General features: G+C 39.9%; 1 protein-coding gene across 1 annotated transcript in view; it reads right to left on the bottom strand.

The window, feature by feature from the left end:
• Positions 1-13987, bottom strand: part of PKD1L1 (polycystin 1 like 1, transient receptor potential channel interacting) — a 405256-nt gene that overhangs the window by 276399 nt on the left and 114870 nt on the right. The window contains exons 11-18 of the mRNA XM_044295257.1: positions 11601-11750; positions 11170-11287; positions 9476-10008; positions 7698-8029; positions 7393-7614; positions 7184-7303; positions 5842-6010; positions 771-1010 (exon numbers count right to left, since the gene is read on the bottom strand). Coding sequence (XP_044151192.1) covers positions 771-1010; positions 5842-6010; positions 7184-7303; positions 7393-7614; positions 7698-8029; positions 9476-10008; positions 11170-11287; positions 11601-11750 — 1884 coding nt within the window. The remainder of the gene's footprint in view (positions 1-770; positions 1011-5841; positions 6011-7183; positions 7304-7392; positions 7615-7697; positions 8030-9475; positions 10009-11169; positions 11288-11600; positions 11751-13987) is intronic.

Below are 13987 nucleotides of genomic sequence, written 5' to 3'. Positions count from 1 at the left end.
GTTCATATTGATCAGTGTCTTGATTATGAATTTGAAAAGCCCAAATTCATGTTTGACTTATTATTTGGGTGACAGGAGCACGAGAAAAATATGTGGGGACAAGAGACAAATATAGGAACATGTTTGCTCAACAAGGAGCAGAAAAAGGAAAACAAAAGCGCACTGCTCTGCTATCTATAAAATTATTTATTAAAAACATACATAAACACTATAAATACATTTATTAATAGTGTTTTATGTATGTTTTTAATAAATAATTTTATAGAATGCAGAGCAGAGCGTTTTTCTTTTTCTTTTTCTGCTCCTTGTTGAGCAAACATGTTCCTATGTGTATTCCGGACTCCATCTGAAGGATCCCGGCAAACAAGTGCAGCAGCCTGACCTATCCTCTCTACAGGAGAGACCCCGCCATTTCCTAGTGTTGTGTCGGGATTTGGACAACATTATTCGGTACAGTATTCTCACCTTGAGTCCTTAAATGGGAACCCTAAGGTATTTCACAAGGGAGCGCCCCCTATTGTTTTTGAGGACACAAATATAAAGGCCTCAAGTTCCCATCTAATGTACAGTAGTGTAAGACATTGACATTGAAATTTAATAGAGAAACACACAAAAGAGAGATTCATGGCTAAATATGGATGATATGCTATAAGAACAGAGGAGTAACAGAGTTTTAGGCAGAAGTGCTTGTGTGCAAAATATAAATAGTAGGCACAGCAGATACTGTATAGACACAGAGGAATACAATCAGTTGTAAAAGATATGCTTACCTTATGTATACATGTGTATCATTGTTATTTCCAAGTTTTTCTATACCATCTCCAAAATTCCAAAAATAACTAACATTTGTTCCCGAATTGATTCTGCAATTAAAGTTCACACTAGAGTTCATCAGTACTGAGGAACTAGCAACAAGACGATTCGGAATTACTTTTCTCTGCACAAATATAGTGTGCGTATCAGATGTGAAGGAGATACGTTGATTTGAAGCCTTAACGGTAACATCATATCTGGTTAAAGGAAACAAACACATTAATTATGTATTTTGTTTCAGAAAAATATTCCGCATTTTAGTATGAGCATATATTTAACATCATTGTGACTAAAGCAAGACATGAAGAATCAATAAATCTGTGCAGCTCCGGACACAGGCTGCAGGGGCTCCTGTGCAACAATATTTTACAGGCCCTTTGCTTTCCAATAACTAATTATGGGGCTCAAACAATCCACAGGAAATTATGAGCTCATTCCCTTGAAATCTAATAGACAGTAGGAAGTTACTTTTAAGGAGGCAGTGGACCCATATATCAGGTTGCATATATGGTATATCCACCCTCGAATTCACATATCACTTTTACAGTGCAGTTTAGAATGTGAAAACAGAACAATGATCAGATGTGATGTGAGACAATGCCACTTTCTTTAAGGGTCTTTACTACTATGGTACCACAAAGAGTCTTCTGTAGGTTAGCATCATCAGTACAAACAAGGTGCCAGATTATTGAATATGCTTGACTATACAGAAAGCATGTCAGGAAACTAAATAATGTTTGATTATACAATATCTATAATTTGCTGAAACCATAATATCTATTAATAACTATGCAGAGGCCTACATTAACTACTACAAACTTGTTTAACCCCTTCAACCCCAAGCCTGTTTTCACCTTCCTGCCAAGGCCATTTTTTGCAAATCTCACATGTGTCACTTTATGCGGTAATAACTTTAAAACACTTATACAGGCCATTCTGAGATTGTTTTCTAGTCACATATCGTACTTCATGACAGTGGTAAAAAGGAGTTTAAAAAAAAAAACATTTTTATTCATAAAAAAATACAAAATTTACCAAAAATTTGGAAAAATTTCCAAATTTCTATTTCTCTACTTTTATAATAGATAGTTATACCTCCAAAAATAGTAATTACTTTACATTCCCCATATGTCTACTTCATGTTTGGATCATTTTGAAAATGACATTTTATTTTTTAGGGGCGTTAGAAGGCTTAGAAGTTTGGAAGCAAATCTTGAAATTTTTCGGAAAATTTCCAAACCCCACTTTTTAAGGACCAGTTCAGGTCTGAAGTCACTTTGTGAGGCTTACATAATATACACCACCCATAAATGACCCAATTTTAGAAACTACACCCCTCAAGGTATACAAAACTGATTTTACAAACTTTGTTAACCCTTTAGGTGTTCCACAAGAATTGATGGAAAATGGAGATGAAATTGCACTTTTTTGGCAGATTTTACATTTTAATCCATTTTTTCCAGTGGCAAAGCAAGATTTAACAGCCAAATAAATTATTACCCTGATTCTTCGGTTTATAGAAACACCCCACATGTGATGGTAAACTGCTGTACGGGCACACGGCAGGGCGCAGTAGGAAAGGAACGCCATATAGTAGGCAGTATAGGCAGATTTAGCTGAACTGGTTTATAGATGCCATGTCCCATTTGAAGCCCCCTGATGCACCCCTACAGTAGAAACTAAAAAAAGTTACCACATTTTGGAAACTACGGGATAAGGTGCCAGTTTCATTGGTACTATTTTGGGGTACATATGATTTTTAATTGCTCTATATTACGCAATGTTTTGGCACCGTTTTTATTTTTTATTATTACAGCGTTTACCTGAGGGATTAGATCATGTGACTGTTTTATAAAGCAGATCGTTACGGACGTGGCAATACCTAATATGTCAACTTTTTCTTATTTATTTAAGTTTTACACAATAATAGCATTTTTGAAACCAAAATAATTATATTTTAGTGTATCCATAGTCTGAGAGCTATATATATATTTTTTTTTTTGGCCGATTCTCTTAGATAGGGTCTCATTTTTTGCGGGATTAGGTGACAGTCTGATTGGTACTATTTTGGGGGCATACGCCTTTTTGATCACTTGCTGTTGCAATTTCTGTGATGTCATGGGACAAAAAAGGCTTCTTTTTTTGCACAGTTGTTTTTTTTGTTTGTTTTTTACGGTGTTCACCTGATTGGTTAGGTCATGCGATATTTTTATAGAGCTGGTTTTTACAGACGTGGCGATACCTAATATGCATACTTTTTTATTTTTTTCACTTTAGAACAATAATATCAGTTTTGAAGCAAAAAAATAATCATATTTTAGTCTCTCCATTGTCTCAGAGTAATAGCTTTTTGATTTTTTGACCGATTCTCTTAGGTAGGGTCTCATTTTTTGCGGGATGAAGTGACTGTCTGATTGGTACTATTTTGGGGGGCATATGCTTTTTTGATCATATGCTGTTGCAAAAATAGATTTTTTTTTCCTTTTTTATTTTTTTACAGTGTTCACCTGAGGGGTTAGGTCATGTGATATTTTTATAGAGCTGGTTGTTACAAACTTGGCGATACCTAATATGTATATTTTTTTTATGTAGTTCACTTTAGCACAGTAATAGCAGTTTTGAAACAAAAAAAATGATGTTTTAGTGTCTCCATGTTCTTAGAGCTATAGATTTTTTTTTATTTTTTGAGCAATTGTCTTAGGTAGGGGCTCATTTTTTGCGGGATGAGGTGACGGTTTTATTGATACCATTTTGTGAGACATACGCCTTTTTGATCGCTTGGTGTTGCACTTTTTGTGACGTAAGGTGGCAAAAATCACTAAATTAAAGTCTACCATGCAGAGCATTTTAGCATTGGGATACTATGCAACAAAGCCCAGCACAGCCTGGAATATGGTCATAGTAGCGGGGGGGGGGGGGGGGGGGGTTGTATAGATTAACCACTACATAGGGAGTGCAGTTGATGAACGCATACACAAAGATATATTGCCCCTCTGGATCTACCACTGATTACTGTACCTCTCATCTAAGATTCTTATGCACAAGTATAGCCACTCCTTCTAGAATGCGTAGACCCATACGCATTCAGAGACCACTGAGCCCATGGCCTCCTAATTCTACTCCCTGTCTCTGGTATAAGGTGGGTCCCCTGCAGTCTCAGTATGTGGGGATTGTACTGGCGTAAATGGGAGAATGGGCTGCCCAGTCCTCTCACGTTCCAGGACACTACATTCAAATCTGCCATCTATAACCCAACAACTCCTTCTCGGAATGAATCAGCTCCCTGGCTTCAGGGGGGTAAAAACCCTCTCTCTTTAACCTTCTCGTGTATTCCCTCTCTACTAGGATAATATAAACAGTGTACCATGCCTTTAACAGAATAAACTGTATGCAACTTAACTGTAGTGTAACAGACAACTGAGTGAACCTGTAAGTGATCACATCACTGCCATCCTGTAAGGTGGCTAGGTTTCCGGAGACCTGCATAGTGCAATAAGGTGTTAAACCTATGCAGGTATCTGATCGGTCCTGTAACAGTAAAATAATGTGGCATAATGCGTGCATATAGAAAATAGAAAAAGGAAAAAGGAAAGTAGCTGCCCCGCTAATACGCGAGAGTGAAGTATTATGAGCTAATACGTTCCGGGATTGCCCCGAGTCCCAGACAGTGATGTTACGAGTCAACAGAACGCATCAGGCAGGCGAGTGTAACAGTGTGATCATGATACTTGCGACATCTGCGAAGACGGTAGCATCAATGAGGTCTTGGGCGACTTGGTCTCTTGTAGATCCATTCCTCCTTTGGATCAACAAAGAATACGGTCTTTTCACCATCTACCAACCGAAGACACACCGGATAAGCCATGGAGTATTGTAGGTTTAAATCACGTAGTTGTCTCTTGACTGAAATAAAGGTGGCCCTCTTCTTTTGCAGCTCAGCAGAAAAATCGGGAAATAGCGAATCGCGTTTTTATGCTTGATGTCACGCTTGTTTCTTGCTCGACTCAGGATGAGCTCTCTATCTTTCCAGTTAAACATCCGCACCAAAAGGGGTCTCGGAGGCGCCCCTGGAGGGGGATTCCTGACAGGATCTCGATGCGCTCTTTCAACAGCGTAGGCGGCAGAAAATGGCGCTTCACAAAATTGCGCCTTAAACCAACGTTCCAGGAATGTAGCCTGATCCGAACCTTCTCACTGGTAATCTCAGGATCCTGACATTGTTGCGCATGGCTCTGTTCTCAAGGTCATCATACTTTGGTTGCCATAGGCTCACAGACCTTTCCACATCATGCACTTTCCCAACAAGTGGTCTAGTGGTCTTCTAAAGCCAAGACCCTGTCTTCTGTGTGACGCACCACTCCCTGAGCTGCTGGACGTCTTGCCCCAGCAGGCCCAGGTCCACCTTCATCTCCTCGATTTTGCAGGTGAGTGAGGTCTGACATGTGGATATCGCTGTCAGAAGTTGATCAGAGACAGTTTTTAAGGTTATCTCAGGTTCCCCCATACCTTCTGCCTCTGACTGCTGCACTGTTTGACCTCACGTGACTGCCGCCCGCGGTGTGGCAGGAGCGGCGGCGCCATTTTGAGCTTCCTGCCTCACATATTCTTTTAGATTTTCAGCCGCTGACTGTGCCTTGCTGGGGCCCATCGCCGACTTCCCAGGTCTCCTCTTCCTTCTGTGCACTTGCCCGTCGGTGTTTGAAGTGGCCAGTATGCCAGTATATTGCAGGATTCTGTGCGGGGAACGGAGCAGCTCTCAAGTGTGTTTGTTCATGCTGGCAGTTGGCCATGCCCCCGCACGTTATTATTTTAAATAAAAAAATGGCGGTGGGTTCTTCGCACTGAAAAGGTTGAGATAGGTCTAATTTTTTTTACTGCCATTTGAAAATAATTAATAAATTCGGCTTTCCGGCTAATCGAATTTTCCCTGAAATTCGGATCGAAGTCCACTTTGGATACTTCGATTTGCTCAACACTAAACATAACTATGATACTCATGCATAATATACAGACCAATGTGTTACATGCCTGTTTGGTACAGTGAATCTTTTAGTTATAGTTCTCCGGACTGTTCTTTCAGGTGATCTGTCTCCAAAGTGCCAGATAAACTCCAAAGGTCCAGTCTCCTCTATCTTTGCTGTAAACTGGATGTATGTTTCCGTTGAGAAAATTGTCCCATTAGTATAAATGTATATAGCTGAAAAACAGTTTGCAAAGATCATGTTATTATCTCTTACAATATGTAAATATTTTTTATATAATATCACTATTAGTAAAAAAAAATCCCAATCTGCATATATTCTCCTAAAGAAACAGAAAGCGTGCTATCATTAGTCCCTTATTTGCCAGTTTATTCTGATCAGATGACCACTGTACCTCATAGGCAACTACTGTGTATCAGCATGAGAAAAATAGAGAAACTATATACCACGCCCTCAAATGAATTATGCATTTCTTCAAGTCATTAGATACAGTACCAGTGCAGCACCATGAAAGCATGTTTGTAAATGTATGGAAAATGTGTTAGATTGGTGGCTGATGTTACTGTTGTGCTACGACTGTTAAATGGTGTGGCACAGAATGAAAGTGGCATGGCCTGACATCAGGGGTGCTGTTAGACTTCTGGGTCAAGAAGGGCTCAGTAGTGTCTCCCTTCCGCATTTACTGTGGAGCTCTGTACACACTTTGTGGTTTATACACCATTAAAGCCTCATTTACACGTCAGTGTTTTGTCAGTGATTACCATCAGTGATTGTGAGCCAAAACCAGGCGTGGAGCCTCCACAGACAAAAGATATAAGGGAAAGACCTGCACCTGTTCTGTGTTTAGAGCCGCACCTGGTTTTGCCTCAAAATCACTGATGGAAATCACTGACCAACACTGACGTGTGAATGAGGCCTAACACTGACTCTCCTAGGAGAAATCAATGAAGTTGATTAGCAAGCAATGGGTAAAGCACAAAAGTAAGGTCCTTTGCCCCTTTATTCCAGTGATCTATGACATGCCAAAATGTGTTTGCCGTTTAAATAAATATATTGTGAGATAGAAAGATACTGTAGACCAGGGATCAGCAACCTTAGACACTCCAGTTGCTGTGAAACTACAACTCCCAGTATGCACGCTTGGCTGTTCTTGTAACTCCCACATAAGTGAAAGGAGGATTCTGGGAGTTGTAGTTGCAGAACAGCTGGAGTGCCGGAGGTTGCTGGTCGCTGCTGTAGACAGACACACAAATAGAGATAGACAGAGAGATATTACAATCTATATGACTTCCTAGAGTTAGGGACAAGATTAGATTTTTTTTTATTTCTTGCATACATCAATAAAATATACACAATAAGAATAAAACAAATATATTTACAATACATACATTTCTTCCTTGGCAAAACATTAACAACCTTCCAAGCTTTTTGTATTCCCACTTTATTGCAGGCAGTGACGGTTAGATTATAAAATGCTACACTGGAAAATGTTGCATTAATCTCTGGCCCTGAAGAAATGAGAGAAAATATTTTAAAGCAAAAAAGTGAATCAAATTAAATGATTTATAAACCAGAGAAATGATATGTGGAAACTTACCTTTGTTATAGGTTGTTTGATCACCTAAATTCCACAGATATGACACATTTGTGCCCCTACTGAGTGTAGCGCTGAATAATATGGTGTCATCTTTATATACACTATTGGAATTCATCACTATTGACAAACCTGCTGGAGCTTCCAGTACACAGTAAGACGCAATCTCATCTGTGGCATTAAACAGCTCATTATATGCCATCACTTTAATAATGTAATCACCAGCTAGAAGAGATAATAATAATAATATAAACACCCATAGTAATTTAGTATGCTATACAGTACTTCAGCAGTATGCCAAACATTACCTTTACTGTATCTGTGAAAAGCAGATGCACCATATCCAGATTCCTCCACACTTCCATTAACAGGCACAATGTGGGTCCCATCACCAAAATCAAATATGAAATTGGCCTCAGTATCAGTAAGTGCCTTAAACTCTATGAGTTCCGTTGAATAAGAACCATTAGCATTTTCTACAAGATTAGCATAATCAATTCCAGTCGCAATAAAGACTGTGACATTGTCTATGGCATCTAAGACTTTAATATGTTTGCCAGGTGACTGGGTCCATGGGCTACTACTTCCTGATGCAGTTATGTAATGCGTCCCAGAAACATTTGTAATTACACTTAGAGAGCTGAAAAACAAAATGGAAGCATACGTGAATAAAATGCAAATCCCAAACTTTCACATCATAATTAATTATATTCAAATATCAATAGTTTTGATATCTGTATTGTCTGGATAATTAGGCAGTACATTTTAAATGTAGAATAAAAAGGATTCTACAAAAACAATGTATATTTATTTTACTTTAAATTTTTGTTTTTGGGATCAACATAATCGGCAACCTGTTGTGTATGGAGTCCCAATAGCGCTTATCTAATGACAAATGTCAGGGGAAACAAAGATAGGCCAGCAAGCTGAATTTGAACATGTAGGATTGATTTTCCCTGGGTGAGATATGTCACCTCCAGAGAGATGTGGCAACAGCTTTTTCCCTCTCCTCTGTGAACAAAACATGTTTATAGAGGAGGTGAGATAAATACGTTTTCAGTAAAACAAGTGTTATGGGAGATAAGTACTATATTATTCATTTAATCATTCATTACATCTTTTTCTGTTAGGCTACTTTCACATTAGCGTTTTTGCGGATCAGTCACGGATCTGCAAAAACACTTCTGTAACCATAATACAACCACATGCATACGTCATGATCCAGTTGTATTATGTATTCTATAGCCGTCATGAACACCACTGAAAGTCAAAGGGGGACAGATCCCTTTTCTATTGTGTCAGAGAAAACGGATCCGTCCCCACTGACTTAGATGGTGTGTCAGGACGGATCCGTTTTGCTCAGCACCACATTGCAGACAGAAAGCCGCTGCTAGCAGCGTTATTCTGTCCGTGATGGGAGCACAACCAAACGGAAGGAATGCATTTTGGTGCACTACGTTTTGTTTAGTTCAGTTTTGTCCCCATTGACAATGAATGGGGACAAAACTGAAGCTTTTTCTTCCGATATTGAGATCCTATAACCAATCTCAATAGCGGAATTGAAACCGCTAATGTGAAAGTAACCTAATAAAAAGAAGGTTATCTTTTTCTGCCAGACTGAAAAAAGTGTTTACAGAATGGTCTAAGTGCCCTATTACACTGGCAGATAGAGCAGGAGATTGTAGGGAGCGAAGCTCGCTAGACGAGGAGACCGCTGCTATTATATGCAGCAATCTCGTCCTCAGTATAAGGACGAGTGATCACTAATGCATAGCTCATCGCTATACTGTGTCATTGTTTGCCGGCAGCAGAGTACCTTATACACGGCCCGATCTCGCAAACCAGGATTTTTTTAATGTTAGAAGATCCCAATTACCCGATGAACGAGCCAACGCTCGTGTGGTAGTATTACACTGCCAGATGATCGCTAACGAGCGTTCACACAAACGCTTATTAGCTATCATCTTAAAGATAATCTGCCCGTGTAATAGGACCTTAACTTCACTAAGGTACAGATAACACTTACTGCACATGAGACTCCATTTTATACACTTATGATCACTTTCAAATGTATTAATCTTCTTACCTTCCCAAGAGAGAATGGTTATTTAATGGACTATAGACAGTCCATAAATATAAGGCCCTTGAATTCAGAGATAAAGTAGCATTGATGAAGTCGCCTACTTTTATTATAGGTGGAGTGAACAATATAATCTCAATAGCTTCTTCTATCATAGCTTCTGCCTTCTTCCTAACTGTGCTGACTAAATTGGAGACCTCCACTGACACATTGTAGACCGCCATGTGACTATATCTGTGGAGGTGAATAAAAACAGAGCAGAAATGTTGCTTATCCAAGCAGCCCTTAGCAATTTCTTGTGATTGGACCTGGATGCTTTCCCCATCTCCAAAATTCATTAGCACTGCATACTGCTGGAAGGGCTCCACAGTAACAATGAATCTGGTAAAATGGCCCACAAAGGCCTCCTGTAAAGTCACGGTAACATCAAATATGGGGTATTGGACAACCGTTTTCATGCTTGCTGAGAGGCATCCTGCATGGTTTTCAACTTCAATTTTCACAGTCAAAGAACAAGGAGCTTCAATATCTAGAGTCAACTGAAGTTAAAAATAAAGAACAAAAATATTAATCATTATAAATCTAGTTCTAGCTAAATAAGATGGAAATATCTGTTTTGCCTTAAATTAGTTCCACTTCTTTCCTTCTGGAAATTACCAAGAACATGCTAAATTTAAAAAATGTGTACCTCAGAGAGAAAAAGTCATAAATAACAAAAACTCCTATATACTATTTATAACATACACTTTTTCTACAATTAATATTACATTGCCTGTGAATATACACGCACCTAAGGAATTATTAGGAACACCACACTAATACGGTGTTGGATCCCCTTTTGCCTTCAGAACTGCCTTAATTCTACGTGGCATTGATTCAACAAGGTGCTGATAGCATTCTTTAGAAATGTTGGCCCATATTTATAGGATAGCATGTTGCAGTTGATGGAGATTTGGGGGATGCACATCCAGGTCACGAAGCTCCCGTTCCACCACATCCCAAAGATGCTCTATTGGGTTGAGATCTGGTGACTGTGGGGGCCATTTTAGTACAGTGAACTCCTTGTCATGTTCAAGAAACCAATTTGAAATGATTCAAGCTTTGTGACATGGTGCATTATCCTGCTGGAAGTAGCCATAGAGGGAATCAAGACCGGCGCCTTGATAAATGTCCCCCACGGTTTCTATTTCCGGTCAAGTCATTTATTAACATCTGTACAGGACAGCATTTCCGTTCTGAACGGATCCGCTCATATTAATGCAGACGGTGGCTCCTTTCAGAACGGATCCGTCTGCATTATAACTTAGAAAATTTTTCTATGTGTGAAAGTAGCCTGAGCGGATCCGTTCAGACTTTACATTGAAAGTCAATGGGGGACGGATCCGCTGAGCGCTGGCAGGCGGATGCATTCTCAGTGGATCCGCCTCCACTGAGAATGCATTAGGGCCAGACGGCTGCGTTCAGGGCCGCTTGTGAGCCCCTTCAAACGGAGCTCACGAGCGGACACCTGAACGCAGGTGTGAAAGGAGCCTAATGCTTCTCTTTTAACTGCTATATTGATACAACTTGTGCTCATGCCGGTTGTTGACACCATGTCTAGAGTCTATATGCAATTCTTTATCAATGTAGCAAACATTTCAATATGAACAGATAATAAACAAACTGATATTTACAATACAAATGTTAGATAAATAAATTACCTTAGGTTTGCTGATTATAGTTTTATTAGTTTTACCATCTGAGAAGAACCAGCGATATATTCCATTGGAATCACTGTTAGTCCTAGCAATATAGGTCAGAAGTGATGGAACATCACGACTTAAGAAAAAAGAAAGACAGTTAAAATTATATGTTTGATTAAATGAAGGCAATTCAAGTTGTCAATGAATTAGCAATGTTTAATTGGAGACTGTTATAGCATAACTACATATATCCCATCCCATACATGATCCAGTATCCAACTAAAGTAAAAACAACAATTTATTTCAGGAAATACATGAATAGTACCTGAACTCACAACCTCGAGTATACTTAAAAAAAAAAAAAGTACTCAGATATTCAGTACTTATGGATATGATCCACAAGGTTACAGTACCTTAGTACTGTATAATGGTTTACTTATCCCACATACCTTAAACGATGTATAGTAGATCCATAAAGTATTAAACGTTGAAGAGATTTTTGGATTAGTAGAAGTGAAGAGAGTTCTATTTCAGTTTTCTCCATAATTAAGGTTGGGTTGTAGAGACCGGCTTTTTTATAGCTATGTGTGAAGTTAATCCTAATGAAAAATTTGTTATATAAATCAGTTAAAAGTTGAAAGCAGTATTAACTTTAAGAACATATAATATTTCCTTTCTTATCTGAAAGATAAAACATTCTGTAACTAGAAAAGGTACAATTTCTGGGGAAATTGTGTGATGTGTTCTTGCCTCCACCAGTAGCTTACAACTGGAGTGGGCGGAGTAACTGGGTGGAGTGTAGACTCCGCCCACTTTTATAAATTTTGACCTTTGTCTCACACTGACCCACCCTGCCGAGTTTGGGTGCTGTGAGAATGACAGCTGTTTAAAGGTTTCTTATAGAAGTCAATAGGGAAAATCTGATTGGTTGTTTGTAGCTCCGCCCACTTTTTAGCATCCCCAAAATGAGATATACATTGGCACAGTCCTCCAGTGACCAACTGTGCCAAGTTTCGGGAACCCTGCCATTTACAGTCTAAGAGCAGCGGCAGTTTGAATTTTTCCCATTTAAACAAATGGCTGAAATTTGATTGGCCGTTGTAGACCCCGCCCACTTTTTAATTTTTTTTACCCCAGTCACCCAATGACCTACGGTGCCTAGTTTGGGTATTCTGGCTTAAATACTGTGAGAATGACAGCAATTTAAAAGTTTCTCATTGAAGTCAATAGGGAAAATCTGATTGGTGGTTTGTAGCTCCGCCCACTTTTTAATGTCCCCCAAAATGTGACAGAAATTTTCAGGTTGACCCCATGACTAAGTGACCCAAGTTTGGTGACTTTAGTTTAAAATCTGTGCGACTGGGAGAGATTTGAAAATCGTCCCTGTCAAAGTCAATGGGAAAAACGTGGATTTTGGGGGCCCTGTCCCAGGGGCCCGGAGGGTGGGATCGGGTAACAAAGCAAAAGCAAGGTACTTGGGTGGGTGCCGACCAAGTCTGCAAAGTTTGGAATTTGTACTCCTAAAAATGTGGGAGAAGTAGCAATTTGAAGGTCTCATTAAAGTCAATGGGGAGATTTTGATTGGTTCTGTGTGGCCCCGCCCACTTTTTGGGGTCCCCGAAATGTGCCCAAAGTTTTCGGGTTGACTCCATGACTAAGTGACCCAAGTTTGGTGACTTTAGCGTCAAAGCCTGGCGAGTGGGAGCGATTTGAAAATTTACCCTGTCAAAGTCTATGGGAAAAAAGGGGGCTTCCGGGGCCCGCCACGGGGGCCCCGGGGGTGGGATCGCTCCACAAAGTAATAGCAATCCGATCGGGCACAATCTGCACGTTTTGGTAAATTTTTGTCTATGTAGTGTAAAAACTGTGGGAGGAGTTAGGGTGGCAAATTTGGCTATAATAATAAGAATAAGAACTAGAAAAGGTACAATTTCTGGGGAAATTGTGTGATGTGTTCTTGCCTCCACCAGTAGCTTACAACTGGAGTGGGCGGAGTAACTGGGTGGAGTGTAGACTCCGCCCACTTTTATAAATTTTGACCTTTGTCTCACACTGACCCACCCTGCCGAGTTTGGGTGCTGTGAGAATGACAGCTGTTTAAAGGTTTCTTATAGAAGTCAATAGGGAAAATCTGATTGGTTGTTTGTGGCTCCGCCCACTTTTTAGCATCCCCAAAATGAGATATACATTGGCACAGTCCTCCAGTGACCAACTGTGCCAAGTTTCGGGAACCCTGCCATTAACAGTCTAAGAGCAGCGGCAGTTTGAATTTTTCCCATTTAAACAAATGGCTGAAATTTGATTGGCCGTTGTAGACCCCGCCCACTTTTTAATTTTTTTTGACCCCAGTCACCCAATGACCTACGGTGCCTAGTTTGGGTATTCTGGCTTAAATACTGTGAGAATGACAGCAATTTAAAAGTTTCTCATTGAAGTCAATAGGGAAAATCTGATTGGTGGTTTGTAGCTCCGCCCACTTTTTAATGTCCCCCAAAATGTGACAGAAATTTTCAGGTTGACCCCATGACTAAGTGACCCAAGTTTGGTGACTTTAGTTTAAAATCTGTGCGACTGGGAGAGATTTGAAAATTGTCCCTGTCAAAGTCAATGGGAAAAACGTGGATTTTGGGGGCCCTGTCCCAGGGGCCCGGAGGGTGGGATCGGGTAACAAAGCAAAAGCAAGGTACTTGGGTGGGTGCCGACCAAGTCTGCAAAGTTTGGAATTTGTACTCCTAAAAATGTGGGAGAAGTAGCAATTTGAAGGTCTCATTAAAGTCAATGGGGAGATTTTGATTGGTTCTGTGTGGCCCCGCCCACTTTTTGGGGTCCCCGAAAT

This window comes from Bufo gargarizans, chromosome 5 (genome assembly GCF_014858855.1).
Source record: "Bufo gargarizans isolate SCDJY-AF-19 chromosome 5, ASM1485885v1, whole genome shotgun sequence".
NCBI classification, from domain to species: domain Eukaryota; kingdom Metazoa; phylum Chordata; class Amphibia; order Anura; family Bufonidae; genus Bufo; species Bufo gargarizans.
Note: the sequence above shows the minus strand (reverse complement) of the source record. Positions and strands in the feature narration are given on the sequence as shown.